We start from the raw sequence: 17,244 nt of genomic DNA, 5'->3' as shown, positions 1-17,244 counted from the left end.
GATTTTCCCCACAAGATGTTTCCTTAGGAACCACTGATTGACCTTGTAATGAATTTCTACATCTACAAAGTATAAGATGCTTTAATTACTCATTGTTAAGTGGACTATAGAGGGTATGTTTCATATATTTAGAATAATTGAGAAATGTCTCCTAAACCTGTGACCTCTCTACAGTAGATGATGAGGGCAGCAAGACCATGGGACTGGCATCACCTTGAACTCCCTTTCTAAGTTGCACACTTGTTTCTCCATTATGTGCCGTGTCATATGACATCATTATTATGTGCCATGTCATACGACGTGGGCGATCATGGTCTTTCCATAACCATAATTCTTCTTGGCAAATTTTTCTACAGAAGTTGTTTGTCTTTGCCTTCTTCTGGGCGGTGTCTTTACAAGACGGGTGACCCCCAGCCAGTATCGATACTCTTCAGAGATTGTCTGCCTGGTGTCAGTGGTCACATAACCAGGACTTGTGATATGCATCGGCTGCTCAGACGACCATCCACCACCTACTCCCACGGCTTCACATGACCCTGATCGGGGGGCTAAGCAGGTGCCACACCTTGCCCAAGGGTGACCTGCAGGCTAGCAGAGGGAAGGAGAGGTACCTCTACTATGTACAGGTCTATCCTGTCCTGAAAATAAATTGCCATTCTTTTCCCTGGGCTAAATCCAGGAAATCCACCCAAAAATCATCTGGGATTTCCATCATTCTACTGAATGCAACAGTCAAAGAAAATGGCGCAGCAGAACCTTTTAACTAATGATTATGGATGGGCACTGAATAATGGCCTTAGCAAAGATGCTCACAGCTTGTAAATTAATTCAAAGGATCACGTGTAGCCATATAGTCTACAGGAGATCAGTAACTGGGAGAGTGTAGTATAGTATTCATCAATGTACCAAGCATTGGGCAGCAGGGTGGAGATGTGTCTCTACCAAAGGAGGTGTAAGGTGCTCCTTCCCTCCGCTAGCCTGCAGGTCACCCCTGGGCAAGGTGTAGCACCTGTTTAGCCCCCCCGATCAGGTCACATGAAGCCATGGGAGCAGGTGTGGGTGATCTTATGAGCAGCCGGTGCAGATCACATGTCCTGGTTATGCGACTGCTGATACCAGGCAGACAATCTCTGAAGAGGATTGATAATGGCTGGGGCCACCCATCTTGTAAAGGCACCACCCAGAAGGAGGCAATGGCAAACCACTTCTGTAGAAAAGTTTTCCAGGAACAATCATGGTCATGGATAAACTATGATCGTCCACATCATACGACACTGCAGATTATGATGATGAAGACCAAACATTAGTGGAAGCATTAAATGAACATTAAATAAGTAATTGAACTGAACTATGTAAAAACAGTTTGCATACCATTTTTTCTCAAATAGAAAACAGGGATGCTTAATCTTCATAAATATTTAATACATGAAAGTAACATAAAATGTGGTTACTTAATACCTCAGTGGCCATCATCCATCATTACAAGTCTGACTATTGTGCTCTAAGACTAATACAATCCTGCCTAAACTTTGGTTCTAAATTTCTTGGAATTGTAGAAGAAAGTTGTTCCTGAGTCATCTCTTTGAAAGAAGAATAATGGAAATCAGATCAAACATTCGTGATTCAAACAGACATTTAGATTCAGGAACTTCCAAGAGGTCCACAACCTGGTTGTAGGGTTTGATGCCTCAATGACCCAGAGAGCTATGTTGGCTGGAGACAGGGCTTTACATTTTGGCTCTTGGTAGGTCACCCATGACAACCAGGTCAAAGGGTAGAGGTTAGGCTAAGAGTAGTCCACCTGTCCTCCAGGTTCAGGGGTTCAGCTGAGGGCTAACAAGCCTGACAGGTCAAGAGAGAATTGTTACCAAAACTGCAAAGAAGACTTCATTCCTGTCCCTGAACACCAGTGGCATAGCAGGCACTAACTAAATAGTAAAACGCACAACACGCTGGAGGAACTCAGCAGGTCGGGCAGCATCCGTTGAAACGAACGGTCAACGTTTCGGGCCAAGACCCGTCAGGACGAAGGGTCTCGGCCCAAAATATTAACTGTTCGTTTCCACGGATGCTGCCCGACCTGCTGAGTTCCTCCAGCGTGTTGTGTGTGTTGCTTTGACCCCAGCATCTGCAGTGTACTTTGTGTTTAAGAGTAACTAACTAGTACTTGGTTCGTGGCTGCCTGTTAGGAAACGTAAAAAGAAATGTAGAACAAATGCATTCTAAAGAAAAAAAAGTCTGCAGAAAGCTTTTCATTGATTAGAGAGATTTCACTGACTGATTAGTTCCCTTTAAATATCTGATAGGATGGATCTCTCTTCAAAACAGTGTTGACCCACACTTATCCAGGCCTCCACAAAAATGCTGCTCTCTTCAGCCTAGAGAGTGGAAATCAGTTAGTCTGCAATGAATGTTTTCTGAGTTTAGGGAAAAATGCTTCATCTACTTTCATACTTTTCCCTAAATGGTCATTGAAGAATAAGCAAAATGCGTGCATTGAAATAGAAACTCCCTGCTAATTCTCGCCAGGTCTGACAGCATCCGTGGAGGGATAAACCGATTCAATGTGTCAACATGACTCCCTTTCATCAAGACTGAGAAAAGTTTGCTGGAAAACGACAAGTTTTGAGTTGCAGAGAAATAGTGGATCTGGGAAGTGGGGGTGTGGTCTGAGGGTTGTGGTTAACTCATAAAAGGCAGATTTATTCGTGATGAAAGTGCTGATGGAGTCAGATTTCAGAAGGTAGTGAATAAAGATGAGGGGAGGGGGCTAATTAAGAGGAAACTAATAATACCTTAAATTACTCCAAGATGGAAATGTTTGCAAATATTTCCCCTGGCATTCAGTGTCCGTGCACTTCACTCTTTGGCAGACTGTCCTTTCTTCCTTCCCTCCGCCATCTTTCTCTGAGAATTAAAATTCATTTTATCTCTCATTTTTCCCAGCTTTAGGGAAAAGTCTGATTCCCTCTCTTTGGAAGCTGTCCGACTGGCTGAATACTTCCAGCATTTTCTTTCAGATGTCCAGTGCCTGCAATTCAAAGTACATTTATTATCAAAGTATGCACACAGATACAACTCTGGGATTCGTCTCCTTACAGACGGCTGCGGAACAAAGAAACACCATTCTAAGAAAGCATCCTACATGCAGAAAGAAACCACACCCAATGTGTGTAAAGACCATGAGACCATAACATTCAGGAGCAGAATTAGGCCATTTAGCTCATCGAGTCTGCTCCACTATTTCATCATGGCCGATTCATTTTCCCTCTCGGTCCCAATCTCCCCATATCTCTTCATGCCCTGACCAAGAAGATAAGACCATAAGATGTTGGAGAAAATACAAGGACATTTTTGCACGAATGGCAAAAAGCGAGTGAACTGCTCATAGAATGTCAGGCGCCAAATACTCAGCTAATCAAATGTTTGTCAGTTCTTAATGGACGTACCCTGTTTGAACCAGCAAGCCTTGCATCTGACAGAACCAGAAGTGTCTCTTCAGCCAACAAGCTTGATGCCAAGCGGGGCATTTGCTATACTTTGTGTCTGGCCTGGGTTTCACTTCAAGCCGACAATACCCCAGCAGCTGAGAGCCGATGCCGCTGGCGGTGCAGGTACCCCCCTGCTGGACAGGATCAAATTGACGCCTTTCAGAGGACAGCAGGGCTTGGGGACTAAGGTGAGAACGTGGGAACGGTTGCTGGGAGGCTGATGTACCATCAATAACTCTCAGAGACGTGAGGCGAGATATAGGCTTTTATTGGCTGGAAGAAAGAACAAGCCCCAAATGACCACCACACTACATCCTGGAGGCCGGGGCTGTGTCTCCAATCGCCTTTATACCAGGGTCCGTGGGAGGAGCCATGGTCAGTGGGAGGAGCCACAGGACCAGTCAGTGGGAGGAGCCACGGTCTATGGGAGGAGCCACAGGAGCAGTCAGCGGGGGGGGGGGGGGGGGGCGTGTCCAGACAGGTATAGGTAGTTCACCACAGAGGCTCACCACCCTTGGGAGGGAAAAACTACTCTTAAAAGATAAAGATTCTGCTGACTTAGAACATAGAACAGCACGCCACGGAACAGGCCCTTCGGCCCACAGTGTGGTGCCAACAATTCGACCTACTCCAAGAATGAGTATTATTGCTCTATGGATTAAAATGGTGGAATGAGAAATGTCAAATGAACAACCTGAAGGTTTGACAACCATGGCTTCTAAATCAGAAAAGGGGAACGCTTATTTATTCCTTGACATATAGCGCGGGCAAAGCCTTCCAGTTCTTTGAGCCACGCCACCCAGCAGTCCTCTGTTTTAATCCCAGCCGAATCACAGGACAAGTTTACAACCTAGCAACCGCTACGTCTTTGGATTGTGGGAAGGAGCCCACGCGGTCACGGGGAGAACGTTCAAACTCCTTACGGGCAGCGCCAGGAATCGAACTCGGGTCGCCAGTACTGTAAAGCGTTCCGCTAACCACTACGCTACTGTGTCACCCTTTGATGGCGATCCTTGTGACAAATGGACGAATTTAGAACATAGAGCTTAGAACAGAACCGCCCAGAATAGGCTCTTCAGTCCATGATGTCGTGTTGACATTTTAACCTACTGCAGGATAAATCTATTGTTTCCCTCCCACTTGGCCCTCCATTTTACTTTCCTTCATTTGCCTATCTAAGAGTCTCTTCTATGCCCCTACTGTATCTGCCTCCATCACCATCCTGGGCAGTTCTCACTGTAATAAAAAAAAATATCTCAGAATTTCCCCACTATAACTTTCCTCCAATTACCTTAAAGTTATGCTCTCTCACATTCATTACAACTTTCCTCCAATCACCTTAAAGTTATGCTCTCTAACATTAGCCATTCGTACCGCAAAGTAAAAGGTGCCAGCTGTCCACTCTTTGCGCTGTGTACCATCTTATACACCTTGTACTCCTCGTACGCTTTGTGAATTTGTTTTGTTTTCTGGCTGACCGGCCACATTCTTTCCGTCAAATGTCATTCCTTTGAGGCCGAGCTTACACAAACTTGACAGCAGCAGCATTTTCCGGTGTCCATCAGCACTCGCATGGGAAGGTCAGAACAAGTTGACCTTTGCCGAAGTGAAATGTGATCTCATTTACAGAGGATTCTGGAATTTCATTAATACTTCAAGCAGGCTTCAATTAAACCGGTGCCTGAACAGAACATGGTAAGCTGTCTCTTTGACTACCGTCCAGTAGCTCCTACATCCACCATGATGAAGTGTTTTGAGAGGTTGGTGATGAAACGTATTGACTCCAGCCTGAGAAGTGGATTGGATCCGCTCTAATTTGCCTTCTGGAGCAACAGGTCCACAGCAGATGCCATTTTATTGGATCTTCAGTCAATCCTGGAGCAGCGGGACAGCAAGGATACGTACATCAGTATGTAACTACGCTCTGTCCGCCAGAGAAAGCAGGATTTCCCGGTGGCCACACATTTTAATTCCACGTCCCATTCCCATTCTGATCCTCTATCCATGGCATCCTCTATTGTCAAAATGAAGCCACACTCAGGTTGGAGGAGCAACACCTTATATATCGTCTGGGTAGACTCCAACCTGATGGCATGAACATTGACTTCTCTAACTTCTGTTAATGCCCCCCCTCCTCTTCTGACCCCATCCCTGATTTCATTATTTGCCCCTGCCCCTTTTTTCTCTCTCTCTGCCTATCACTCTGCCTGTTCTCCATCTCCCCCTTTCTTTCTCCCTAAGCCTCCCGTTCCGTGATCCTTCCCCTTCTTCAGCTCTGTATCCCTTTTGCCAATCACCTTTCCAGCTCTTAGCTTCACCCCACCCCCTCTGGTCTCCTCCTATCATTTCACATTTCCCCTCCCCCTCCTACTTTCAAATCTCTTACTATCTTTTCTTTCAGTTAGCCCTGACGAAGGGTCTTGGCCCGAAACATCGACTGTGCTTCTCCCTATAGATGCTGCCTGGCCTGCTGCGTTCCACCAGCATTTTGTGTGTGTTGCTTGAATTTCCAGCATTTGCAGATTTCCTCGTGTTTACATCAGTATGGTCTTCATTGACTACAGCTCAGCATTCAATACTATCATCCCCTCAAAAAGAATCAATATGCTTCAAGTCCTAGGCCTTATTATGTCCTTGTGCAAGTGGATCCTTAATTTCCTCACTTTGCAGACCCCAGTCAGTTCAGATTGGCAACAACATCTCCTCCACGATCTCCATCAGCACAGGTGCACCACAAGGCTGTGTGCTTAGCCCCCTGCTCTACTCGCTTCAGGCTTCTGACTGTGGGGCTAAACACAGCTCCAATGCCACATTTAATTTTGCTGATACCACCACTGTCGTTGGCCGAAACAAAGGTGGCGATGAATCTGCCTACAGGAGGGAGAATGAAAATCTGATTGGCTGATGCCACAACAGCAATCACTCACTCAATGTCAGTAAGACCAAGGAGAGGATTATAGACTTCAGGAGCTGAAATCCCGAGATCTATGATCCATTCCTCACTGGGGGACCCGAAGTGGAGAGGGTCAGCAACTTTAAATTCCTCTGTGTCATTTCAAAGGATCTGTCCTGGGTCCAGAATGTAAGTGCCGTAATGAAGAAAGCACGACAGCACCTCTACTTTCTTGGAAGTTTGCAAAGGTTCAGCACGTTATCTATATCTTTGACAATCTTCTACAGATATGTCTTGGAGAATAGATTGACAGTTGCATCATGGTCTGGTATGGACATACCAATTCCCTCGTATGGAAAAGCCTAAAAAACCAATGGACCAACACACACAAAATGCTGGTGGAACACAGCAGGCCAGGCAGCATCTATAAGGAGAAGCACTGCCTATAGATGCTGCCTGGCCTGCTGCGTTCCACCAGCATTTTGTGTGTGTTGCTTGAATTTCCAGCATCTGCAGATTTCCTCATGTTTGCTTTTGAAAAACCAATGGATATGACCCAGTCCATCATCAGTAAAGCCCTCCCCACCATTGAGCACGTCTACATGGACTGCTGTCGCAGGAAAGAGGCATCCATCACTAAGGACCCCCACCACCCAGGGCACACACTCTTCTCACTGCTGCTATCAGGAAGAAAATACAGGAGTCTCAGGACTCACACCACCAAGTTCAGGAACAGTTGTTACCCCTCAACCATCAGGCTTTTAAACCAGAGGGGGTTACTTTACTCAACATCACTTGCCCCATCACTGAAATATTCCCACATCCTGTGGACTCACTTTCACGGACTTTTCCCTCATATTCTCGATATTTATTGCTTATTTATTTATTACCATTATTTTTATTTCTTTTTTTTGCTCTTTCTTTTTATATTTGAACAGTTTGTTTTTTTTTGCACATTGGTTGTTTGTCCTGTTAAGTGTGGTCAAGTCAAGTCACTTTTATTGTCATTTCGACCATAGCTGTTGGTACAGTATATAGTAAAAATGAGACAAAGTTTCTCAGGACCATAGTGTTACATGACACAGTACAAAAACTAGACTGAACTACGTAAAAAACAACACAGAAAAAACTACACCAGACTACAGACCTACCCAGGGCTGCATAAAGTGCACAAAACAGTGCAGGCATTACAATAAATAATAAACAGGACAATAGGGCAGTAAGGTGTCAGTCCAGGCTCTGGGTATTGAGAAGTCTGATAGCTTGGGGGAAGAAACTGTTGCACAGTCTGGTTGTGAGAGCCCGAATGCTTCGGAGCCTTTTCCCAGACGGCAGGAGGGAGAAGAGTTTGTATGAGGGGTGCATGGGGTCCTTCATAATGCTGTTTGCTTTGCGGATGCAGCATGTAGTGTAAATGTCCATGATGGCAGGAAGAGACCCCGACGATCTTCTCAGCTGACCTCACTGTCCGCTGCAGGATCTTGGGATCCGAGACGGTGCAATTTCCGAGCCAGGCAGTGATGCAGCTGCTCAGGATGCTCTCGATACAATTCATTGATTCTATTGAGATTGTTCTAATGACTGTGATTGCCCACAAGAAAAGAAATCTGAGGCTTGTATATGGTAATATATACAGAATGTACTTGAATGTTGAATTCTGAACTTCCACAGGTATCTGGGAACATGTCAATATCTGCAGGGATCTCCACACTGTTTGCAAAAGGGCAGGAACTTGTCAAAACGGAAGGGGCTGAAATGGATCACTTCCTTTTTAAGGCAATTTTCTCCCCTCCATACACAATAATGTTTAGTGTATAGTTTTTCGTAAATTCTATCTTTCTATCTTTTTTATGTAAATGCCTGCAAGAAAATGAGTCTCAGGGTAGAATATGGTAATATATGCATACTTTAATAATGTATTTACTTTGAACTTTGAAGACATGAATAGCTTTACTCCCAATCCAATTACAGAAAGATGATGTCAATTAATATGCTGTGGTATTCATTGTTGCACTCCATATAGCTGGACATTGCTATCTTGTAGGCTTCTCTAGTGTGCAACTTTTGAACACTGTGATTTTGTTTTTTAACCTCAATCCAGGCATACTTTCATCTACATTCCCCCCCTATGTTGCAGGAGGGCCGTCGATTGGAGTTCCCGGTGAAATCCGAGGCTATGCCCTTGCCCATCAACGACATGGCCGGTTGCCGTGGAAACGGTTGTTTGAGCCGTCCATTAGGCTTGCGAGAAAAGGTTTTCCGGTGGGTAAGAGCCTTGCTGCCGCCCTTGAAGCAAATAAAATGCAAATAGAAGAAAGTGCCTCGCTATGGTGAGAGGAAATTCCTTCATAGTTGCAGATAATTCCTTGCTGTAATTTGACAAGCCATATTGTGTTCAGCTGCAGACTGCTGCAACATTCATTCACCCAGGGTCTTCGACTATATATATATATATATATATTTTATGCATTTTTACTAATATCTTATGAGTCTGCTGTCTTGTACGTGCTTTGTGTTGTGTATGACGGTTAGTACTGTGTTTTGTACCTTGGGCCCAGAAAAACACAATTTTGTTTATATTGTCGCGTGTGGTTGAAGGACAATTAAACTTGAAGTCAATTGAACATTTGACTTGAGAGAATCAAATGTTGAATTCAGGACGCATTCTGATAGATTGCCCTGATACCTGTTTTGATAATCTCATAAGTCTTCACAAAATAAGGAATATACACCCAGTGGCCACTTTATTAGGTACACCTTGTAACGCCTCTTTTATGCAAATATCTAATCAGCCAATCATGTGGCAATAACTCGATGTATCAAAAACGTTAACTGGAAAAAGTGGAGACACCTCCTTCTCCCTTATTAGGGAGAGAGAGGACCTGTGGGATGTCGAATGACGGGTGAAACGCAGTCTTTGGAGTAACTGCAAGTCTGCGTCTCTGCTCACGCTTGAGTGCTCAATGGCAGTGATGATGTTTGCTTTTTGCCAACTGGGAGGGGGGGATTGTTGTTTGCTGCCATTTACGCACGGGAGGGAGGGGAGCTGGGCAAGTACTTTGGGGTATTTAAATTTAACTGTCGTTCATTCCTTGGTGCGGTTCTCTTTTTGTGTAGATGTTTGTGAAGAAAAAGCATATCAGGATGTATATTGTATACATTTCTCTGACATTAAATTGGATCTTTGAACCTTTAATGGGGAAGGAATGTGATCTAAGTGATTTTGGCTGTGGGATGATTGTTGGTGCCAGATGGGGTGATTTGAGTATCTCGAGAACTGCTGATCTCCTGGGATTTTCGTGCACAGCAGGGTTTACAGAGAATGGTGCTGGAGGCATCCAGCAAGCAGCAGTTCGGTGGGTTATTAATGAGACAGGTCAGAGGAGTCTGGACAGACCGTTTCAAGCTGACAGGAAAGCAACAGTAACTCAAATACAGCAGTGTTATGCAGCTTCAGAACCAGGTTTAATATCATCGGCATTTGTCATGAAATTTGTTGTCTTTGTAGCATTGGTAAATTCAGTACATAATAATAGAGAAAAGAAACTGTGAATAATCGATATGTATTGTAATATAATATAATTGTAATAGTTATATAATATAACTATTATATATATATATATATAATAGTTAAATAAGTAGTGCAAAAATAAAAATTAAAAAAAAGTAGTGAGGTAGTGTTCATGGGTTCAATGTCCATTTAGGAATTGGATGGCAGAGGGGAAGAAGCTGTTCCTGAATCATTGAGTGTGTGCCTTCAGACTTCTGTACCTCCTCCCTGATGGTAGCAGTGAGGGTGTGACCGGAATAATGAAGCTCCTTAATGATGGACGCCACATTTTTGAGGCATCGCTCTTTGAAGATGTCCTGGATACTACGGAGGCTGGTGCCCATGATGGAGTTGGCTAAGCTTGTAAGTCTCTGCAACTTATTTTGATCCTGTGCAGTAGCACTCGCCCCCAGACCGTGATACCAGTTCAACACCTAATCTGCCACCTCGCTGTCATCCAAAGAAACTTGCGTTTCGTCAATCTTTTTTTCATCGCTAAGGTCCTCGTTGCTGGGTATCGATCTTGTGACTTTCCTCTGAACGACCTTGAGGGATAGAATCTCACTGACCAAAGCGTAGAAGGTATAGTGTGACCAGGTCATTGGAGCAGAAGTTTGATTCAGTCCACAGCCTCTGCAGGCTGTGTCTCTTCTCCCCACCCTCCACCTTAATATCCCACTTTACTTAAGGTCACATTGAGCTGAGAAATCAGGATTGGGAACGCACGAGTCAAATGAGTTTCTAGGCTTTGCTTAACAATTGAAGGAGAACTTCTGCCATGCAGTGGGTCATCTGGGAGTTGTACTGCATTTTATGTTCAGCTGTGCATTGCTTAAAGGAGCTTGCAAGCAAGGAGGTTGAGCAAGACCTACAGAAAGCAAACTTCTGATCGATGAAAAGCCTTCTGCAGACTTTTTCTTTATGACGCATTTGTTCTGAAGCTATGTATCTGTTTAGAAATGTCTGTTTGAATCATGAACGTTTGATCTGCCCTCCATTCTGATTTCCATCATTGTTCTTTCAAAGAGCTGACTCAGGAACAACTTACTTCTACAATTCCGAGAAACTTAGAACCAAAGTTTCAGCAGGATTGTGTTAGTCTTAGAGCACAATAGTCAGACCTCGTAATGATGGATGATGGCCACTGAGGTATTAAATGACCACATTTTATATGTCATTTTAATATATTAAATATTTATGAAGATTAAGCATCCTTGTTTTCTATTTGAGAAAAAAAAAGGTATGCAAGCTGTTTTTACATAGTTTAGTTCAATTACTTACTTAATGCTTCTACTACTGTTTGGACTTCATCATCATTATGCGATGTGTCAAATGACGTGGGCGACCGTGGTCTCTGACCGTGACTGCTCCTGGCAAATTTTTCTACCGAAGTGGTCATCTGGGCAGTGTCTTTACAAGACAAGTGATTCCAGCCATTATCGATACTCTTCACAGGTTGTCTGGCTTTCGCATAACCAGGACTTGTGATAAAGCACCAGCTGCTCATACGACCATCCATCACCTGCCCCCAGTCTTTTCTTGTGCTGCACCTTGCCCAAGGGTGACCTGCAGGCGAGCAGAGGGAGGGAGCACCTTACTCCTGACAAAAATAATAATAAATAAGCAATAAATATTGAGAACATGAGATGAAGAGTCCTTGAAAATGAGCCCATAGGTTGTGGGAAGATTTCAACGATCGGGCAAGTGAAGTTGAGTGTAGCTATCCCCTTTGGTTCAGGAGCCTGATGCTTGAGGGGTAATAACGCCTCCTGAACCTGGTGGTGCGAGTGCTGAGGCTCCTGTACCTTCTTCCTGATGGCAGCAGCAAGAAGAGAACATGGTCTGGGTGGTGGGGGGGTCTCTGATGATGGATGCAGCTTTCCTGTGACAACGCTCCATGTAGATGTGCTCGATGGTTGGGAGGGCTTCACCCGTGATGTACTGGGCCGAACCCACAGACTTCTGTAGGATTTTCTGTTCAAGGACATTTTTGTCCCATGACTAAGAAGGTGGCCCGTGACTAAAAACCCTTTTATTGTTACTACCACTGGGGAGAAGGTTCAGGAGCCTGAAGGCCCACACTCAGTGCTTCTTCCTATCAAATTTCTGAATGGTCCATTAATAGTACCTTACTATTCCTTTTTTTTTGCACTATATCTTTATTTTCAAAGTTCAAAGTAAATTTTATTATCAGAGTACATATATGTCACCATGTCCAACCCTGAGATTCATTTTCCTATAGGCATACTCAGCAAATCTATAGAATAGTAACTGTGAACAGGATCAGTGAAAGATCAACCAGAGTGCAGAAGGCAACAAATTGTGGGAATGCAAATACAAATAAATAGCAATAAATAGTGAGAACATGAGAAAAAGGGTCATCAAAGTGAGATCATCGGTTGTGGGAACATCTCAATAGATGGGCAAGTCAGTGTAGTTATCCCCTTTGTTCAAGAGCCTGATTGTTGTGGGGTGACACCTCTTTATTTTGTAATTTAGTGTAATTTTATATCTTTGGGCTGTACGGCTGCCACAAAACAACAAATTTCATGCCATCTAAGACCGTGGTAATGAACTTGAATTGGATTCCGCTTGCCCTCTTAGTTTGTTCCCATTGACGAACGTCCAGGAACTTAGTAACAAATCGTAATATTGAGGATATAGCGTTTTAATTTTAATTTGTGTTTGAATGGAGTTCTGAGATGGCTTCAGGTTGGGAGGTTGATCAGGAAGGGTGGAGGAGCAGATGTGTAGAGATGTGGTTTGGTAAATACTGTTTGCATCAGTATTTAAATTGAGACTGCTGTGACTATTCTACCAAGTGACAATACCCTTTTTGTGGGAACGTGATATCTCAGAAGGGTGACTGGGTGCCTGTAGTATTGATGTACACTCGGACACCACTTACAGTACACTTAACACCTTGTTGACATAAATACCCTCCTTATCCACGAGGGATTGGTTCCGGGACCCCTCGCGGATACCAAAAAACGCGGATGCTCAAGTCCCATATTCAACCTGTCTCAATGCGGTGGACCTTAGGACCCAGCGGAACCCCAGACCTTATTTAACCTGTCTGAGTGCGGTGGACATTAGGACAAGGCGGTGGAGCTCTGAATCCGCAGTGTTTCTGTTCATGAAAATAATCACGATTGAAGATAAAGTGGAAATAATAAAGCGACTGGAAAAAGGTGAAATGCCATTAGTCATTGGAAAAGCGATAGGCTACAGCCGGTCAACGATCAGAACAGTTTTAAAGATGATGAAAGCTACAATTGTCACTAAGCAACGCAGTGGTTTAATTATTAGGTTTTGGGGTTTTGGGTTTTTGATCCTCCACATCAACCCGGCACGGTTGGAGAGTGCGCTCGGAAGTGGTCTGTCAGTGGATCAAACTCGGGAACTTCCATTATATACTATAGTATACTATATAATAAGACAAACGTTTGACTAGCTGACGCTAAATAATACCGGATGTACCTGTTCCAACTTACTTAGTAAGAGAACTTCCGATTTTTTTCGATCCCGATCCATGATAACCCATGCACATCCTCCCGTATACTTTAAATCATCTCGAGATTACTTATAATACTCAATACAATGTAAATGCTCTGTAAAATAGTTGTTATACTGAATTGTTTAGGGAATAATGACAAGAAAAAAAGTCTGTACATGCTCGAACAACAAGTGCTGGAAGAGCACTTCCTGGTTTTCTTGATTTGCGGTTGGTTGAATTAGCGCATGTGGAACTCGAGGATAAGGAGGGCCGACTGTACTAATCAGCCAATCATGTGACAGCAACTTAATTCATAAAAGCATGCTGACATGGTCAAGAGGCTCAGTTGTTGTTCAGACCAAACATCTGGAATGGAGAGTGTTACGTACTCGTGACACATGACAGTGGTGCCCTTGTCACGTGACTGGGGTTGAAGTTATACTGGACTTGAGGTAATGGTCTTGTGATGGTGGAATGACGTCATTTTCCCGCCAGTAGAGATCATGTGACAGGTTTTTTTTACAGGTTATAAAAGGTAGACCCCACCTTGTGAGGAGGGGCAGTTCATGGCTGGATTTGCCAGGTTGACTTCGTGCCACTGCGTGTTTTAAGTGATGACGCAGTTTAGTTGAAAGATGAAGTTTTATTTAATGCCTAAAGTTTAAAAGGTCATTGCCAGCAGGTTCTTTACGATTCTGCTAGTTCGAGACAATGGAGAGTGAAGATCAAAGTTCGGAAGTTAAAGATCAAGGAGAATCGCTTTCTACGGTGAAACGGGTTTCGACCTTTGTTTGATCCTTATTTGGAAGGATTTCGTTGACTATCTTCGTGTTAATCCCTGGGTTTAACCAGAAAGGATTGAAGGTAGTGGAGAAGGAAAGGTCAGTGCCTTTAAGCCGTTCTGTTTCGTGAATTTTTCGTGGGAAGTTCGACATCGGGGATCGAAGCAAGCGACGCGAAAGAGAATTTAAATCATCTTCTAAAGTCTCTCCTTTTAAATGGACTGTGAGCATATCGAACTTTTGGCAATACCACTTTAAAGAACTGTTTCTGCAATATCGCTTTAAGAACTGTTTGGGCTGCCGCTCAGCAGCTGTTTCCGGTTACGGTAGTGTTTGTTTACTTTTGGGGGGTTTGTTTTCTGTGTTTAATAAACGTGTTGTTTGTTATAAGAAACCCTTGCCGAACTCATATATTTATTGTTGCCTGAATACGTAACAAGAGAAAATCTGTCACTTTGATTGTTGGAGCCACCTAGTAAAGTGGCCCCTGTGTCTAGAGGCTGGTGCAACAGAGCGTAATTACAGCAAGGGGGTAGCAGGCAGATGAAGAGTAAGGATGTTTCCTCTGGTGGGGGGGGGGCGGCGGTGCAGGTCCGGGACCAGAGGACACTGCCTCGGAACAGAGTGACGTCCATTTAGAATGGAGATGAGGAGGAGATTCTTTCGCCAGAGAGTGGTGAATCTGTGGAATTCGTTGCTACAGGCGGCTGTGAAGGCCATCATTGGGTATATTTAAGGCTGAGGTTGATTACTTACACACTGCCTGTTACGCCGCTGGCATTTTGAGCACCAGCGAAGGTCCTCCATCTCTTGCAGTGCTCAGGGCTTCCTTCTTTGTGTCAGTAGCTCAGTTTTCACTACTGTCAGTCACACAAGTCCTGGGTGGAGACTCAGGAATACCTGAGCCGCTCGACATTGACCTGAGCAATGTTATTCTTATCTGACCCTTCATAACTTGTGATCATCCAGTACTGGCCCAATAATTTACATGGGGCTGCTGGCTCTCAGTTAAAAATTAAGTGAAATTAATCATTTGCTACTTTTTCAATTAAAATTAACACTTTTAAGATAAATTTACCTGAGTTTAATTAAGCTTTGCGTTTCTGTTGCTAATAATTGAGTTTTAATTAATTTTTAAAAAATTAAGTTGCAGCTCAGAATAGGCCCCTCTGGCCATTTTGGTCACGCCACCCCACACCACCCCTCACCCCACACTGCCCCTCAGCCACACCACCCCTCACCCCACACCCAACACCACCTCTCACCCCACTCCACCCCTCACCCAACACCACCCCTCACCCCACTCCACCCCTCACCCAACACCACTCCTCACCCCACTCCACCCCTCACCCAACGCCACCCCTCACCCAACACCACCCCTCACCCCTCACCCCACACTGCCCCTCAGCCACACCACCCCTCACCCCACACCCAACACCACCCCTCACCCTACTCCACCCCTCACCCAACACCACCCCTCACCCCACTCCACCCCTCACCCAACGCCACCCCTCACCCAACACCACCCCTCACCCGTCACCACCCCTCACCCCACACCTCCCCTCACCCCCCACCCAACACCACCCCTCACCCCACACCCAACACCACCTCTCACCCCACACCCAACACCACCTCTCACCCCACTCCACCCCACACCCAACATCACCCCTCACCCCACTCCACCCCTCACCCAACACCACCCCTCACCCGTCACCACCCCTCACCCCACACCTCCCCTCACCCCACACCACCCCTCACCCCTCACCCAACACCACCCCTCACCCCACTCCACAACTCACCCCACATCACCCCTCACCCAACACCACCCCTCATCCCACTCCACCCCTCACCCCTAACCCCACACCACCCCTCATCCCACACCACCCCACACCACCCCTCACCCAACACCACCCATCACCCCACTCCACCCCTCACCCCTCACCCCACACTACCCCTCACCCCAATTTATTCATAGCCTAATCACAGGACTCTTTACAATGACTGGTTAACCTACCAAGCAGAACATCTTGGTCTGTGGGAGGAAACTGGAGCACCCGGAGGAAACCCTCATGGTCGCAGATAGAACGTACCTGTTCCGTGCGAGCAGCACTTACCCACGACACGGAGCTTACGTTGCCGCCAATCAGCAGGAGCTCAAGAAAAGCAGCTACGATCTGCGCAAAGCTGTCAAGGCGGCGAAACAACTATACAGGGAGAAGATTGAGTTAAGATTCGCAACGAGCAGCACACGGGACTTGTGGCAAGGGCTGCACACCATCGCAGATTTCAAAGCCAAACGTTGTGGTGCCACCAACATCGTGGACTCTCTCCCGGATGAGCTAATCACTTTTACGCTCAGTTCAATGTCACTAACTCTTGAGCTTCTGAGAAGAGCCACCTTTACTACCTGAAATCTGGTCATCTCGGAGGCTGAGGTATGAGGTATGAGGCTGAGGTATGCAGATGTTCCCATCAGGTGGACAGTCACAAGGCATCTTAGGGCAAGTACGCAGATTGTGCACTGCACATCTGGCAGGTGTGTTTACAGACATTTTTAATCTCTCCCTCTCCCAATGTAGAGTGCCCTCCTGCTTCAGATTATCCATCATTGTCCCTGTACCAAACAAGACCAAGGTAACGTGCCTGAACGACTGGCATCCTATCGCACTCACCTCAATAATAAGCAAATGCTTTGAGAGGCTGGTCAGGACTACATCTGCAATATGCTACCACCCACACTGGACCCCTTACAATTCGCCTATTGACACAACACAACAGACAATGCAATAGCCACTGCTTTACATAATATCCTTACACATCTGGAGGAGAAGGATGCTTATGTGAGGATGCTGTCCTTGGACGACAGTTCAGCATTCAACACCTTAGCTCCATCCAGACTCGACAAGAAGCTCAGAGACCTCAGGACTTTCTACAGGGGCACAATTGAGAGCATCCTGACTGGCTATATCACTGCCTGGTGTGGGAACTGTACCTCCCTCAATCACAGGACTCTGCAGAGACAACCCAGCGAT

The 17,244-nt window shown here is 45.2% G+C and overlaps 1 protein-coding gene across 7 annotated transcripts in view; it reads left to right on the top strand.

Moving 5' to 3' along the window:
* Positions 1 to 17,244, top strand: part of LOC132380489 (glutathione hydrolase 1 proenzyme-like) — a 138,746-nt gene that overhangs the window by 75,744 nt on the left and 45,758 nt on the right. For 6 of the 7 annotated variants that reach the window (XM_059949336.1, XM_059949335.1, XM_059949334.1 and 3 more), the window contains one exon: positions 8,522 to 8,714. The exons of the other annotated variant lie outside the window; for it this stretch is intronic. In XM_059949336.1, coding sequence (XP_059805319.1) covers positions 8,522 to 8,714 — 193 coding nt within the window. The remainder of the gene's footprint in view (positions 1 to 8,521; positions 8,715 to 17,244) is intronic. 7 annotated transcript variants of the gene reach the window in all.

Source organism: Hypanus sabinus, chromosome 24, assembly GCF_030144855.1.
Source record: "Hypanus sabinus isolate sHypSab1 chromosome 24, sHypSab1.hap1, whole genome shotgun sequence".
In the NCBI taxonomy this organism is placed as follows: Eukaryota; Metazoa; Chordata; class Chondrichthyes; order Myliobatiformes; family Dasyatidae; genus Hypanus; species Hypanus sabinus.
Note: the sequence above shows the minus strand (reverse complement) of the source record. Positions and strands in the feature narration are given on the sequence as shown.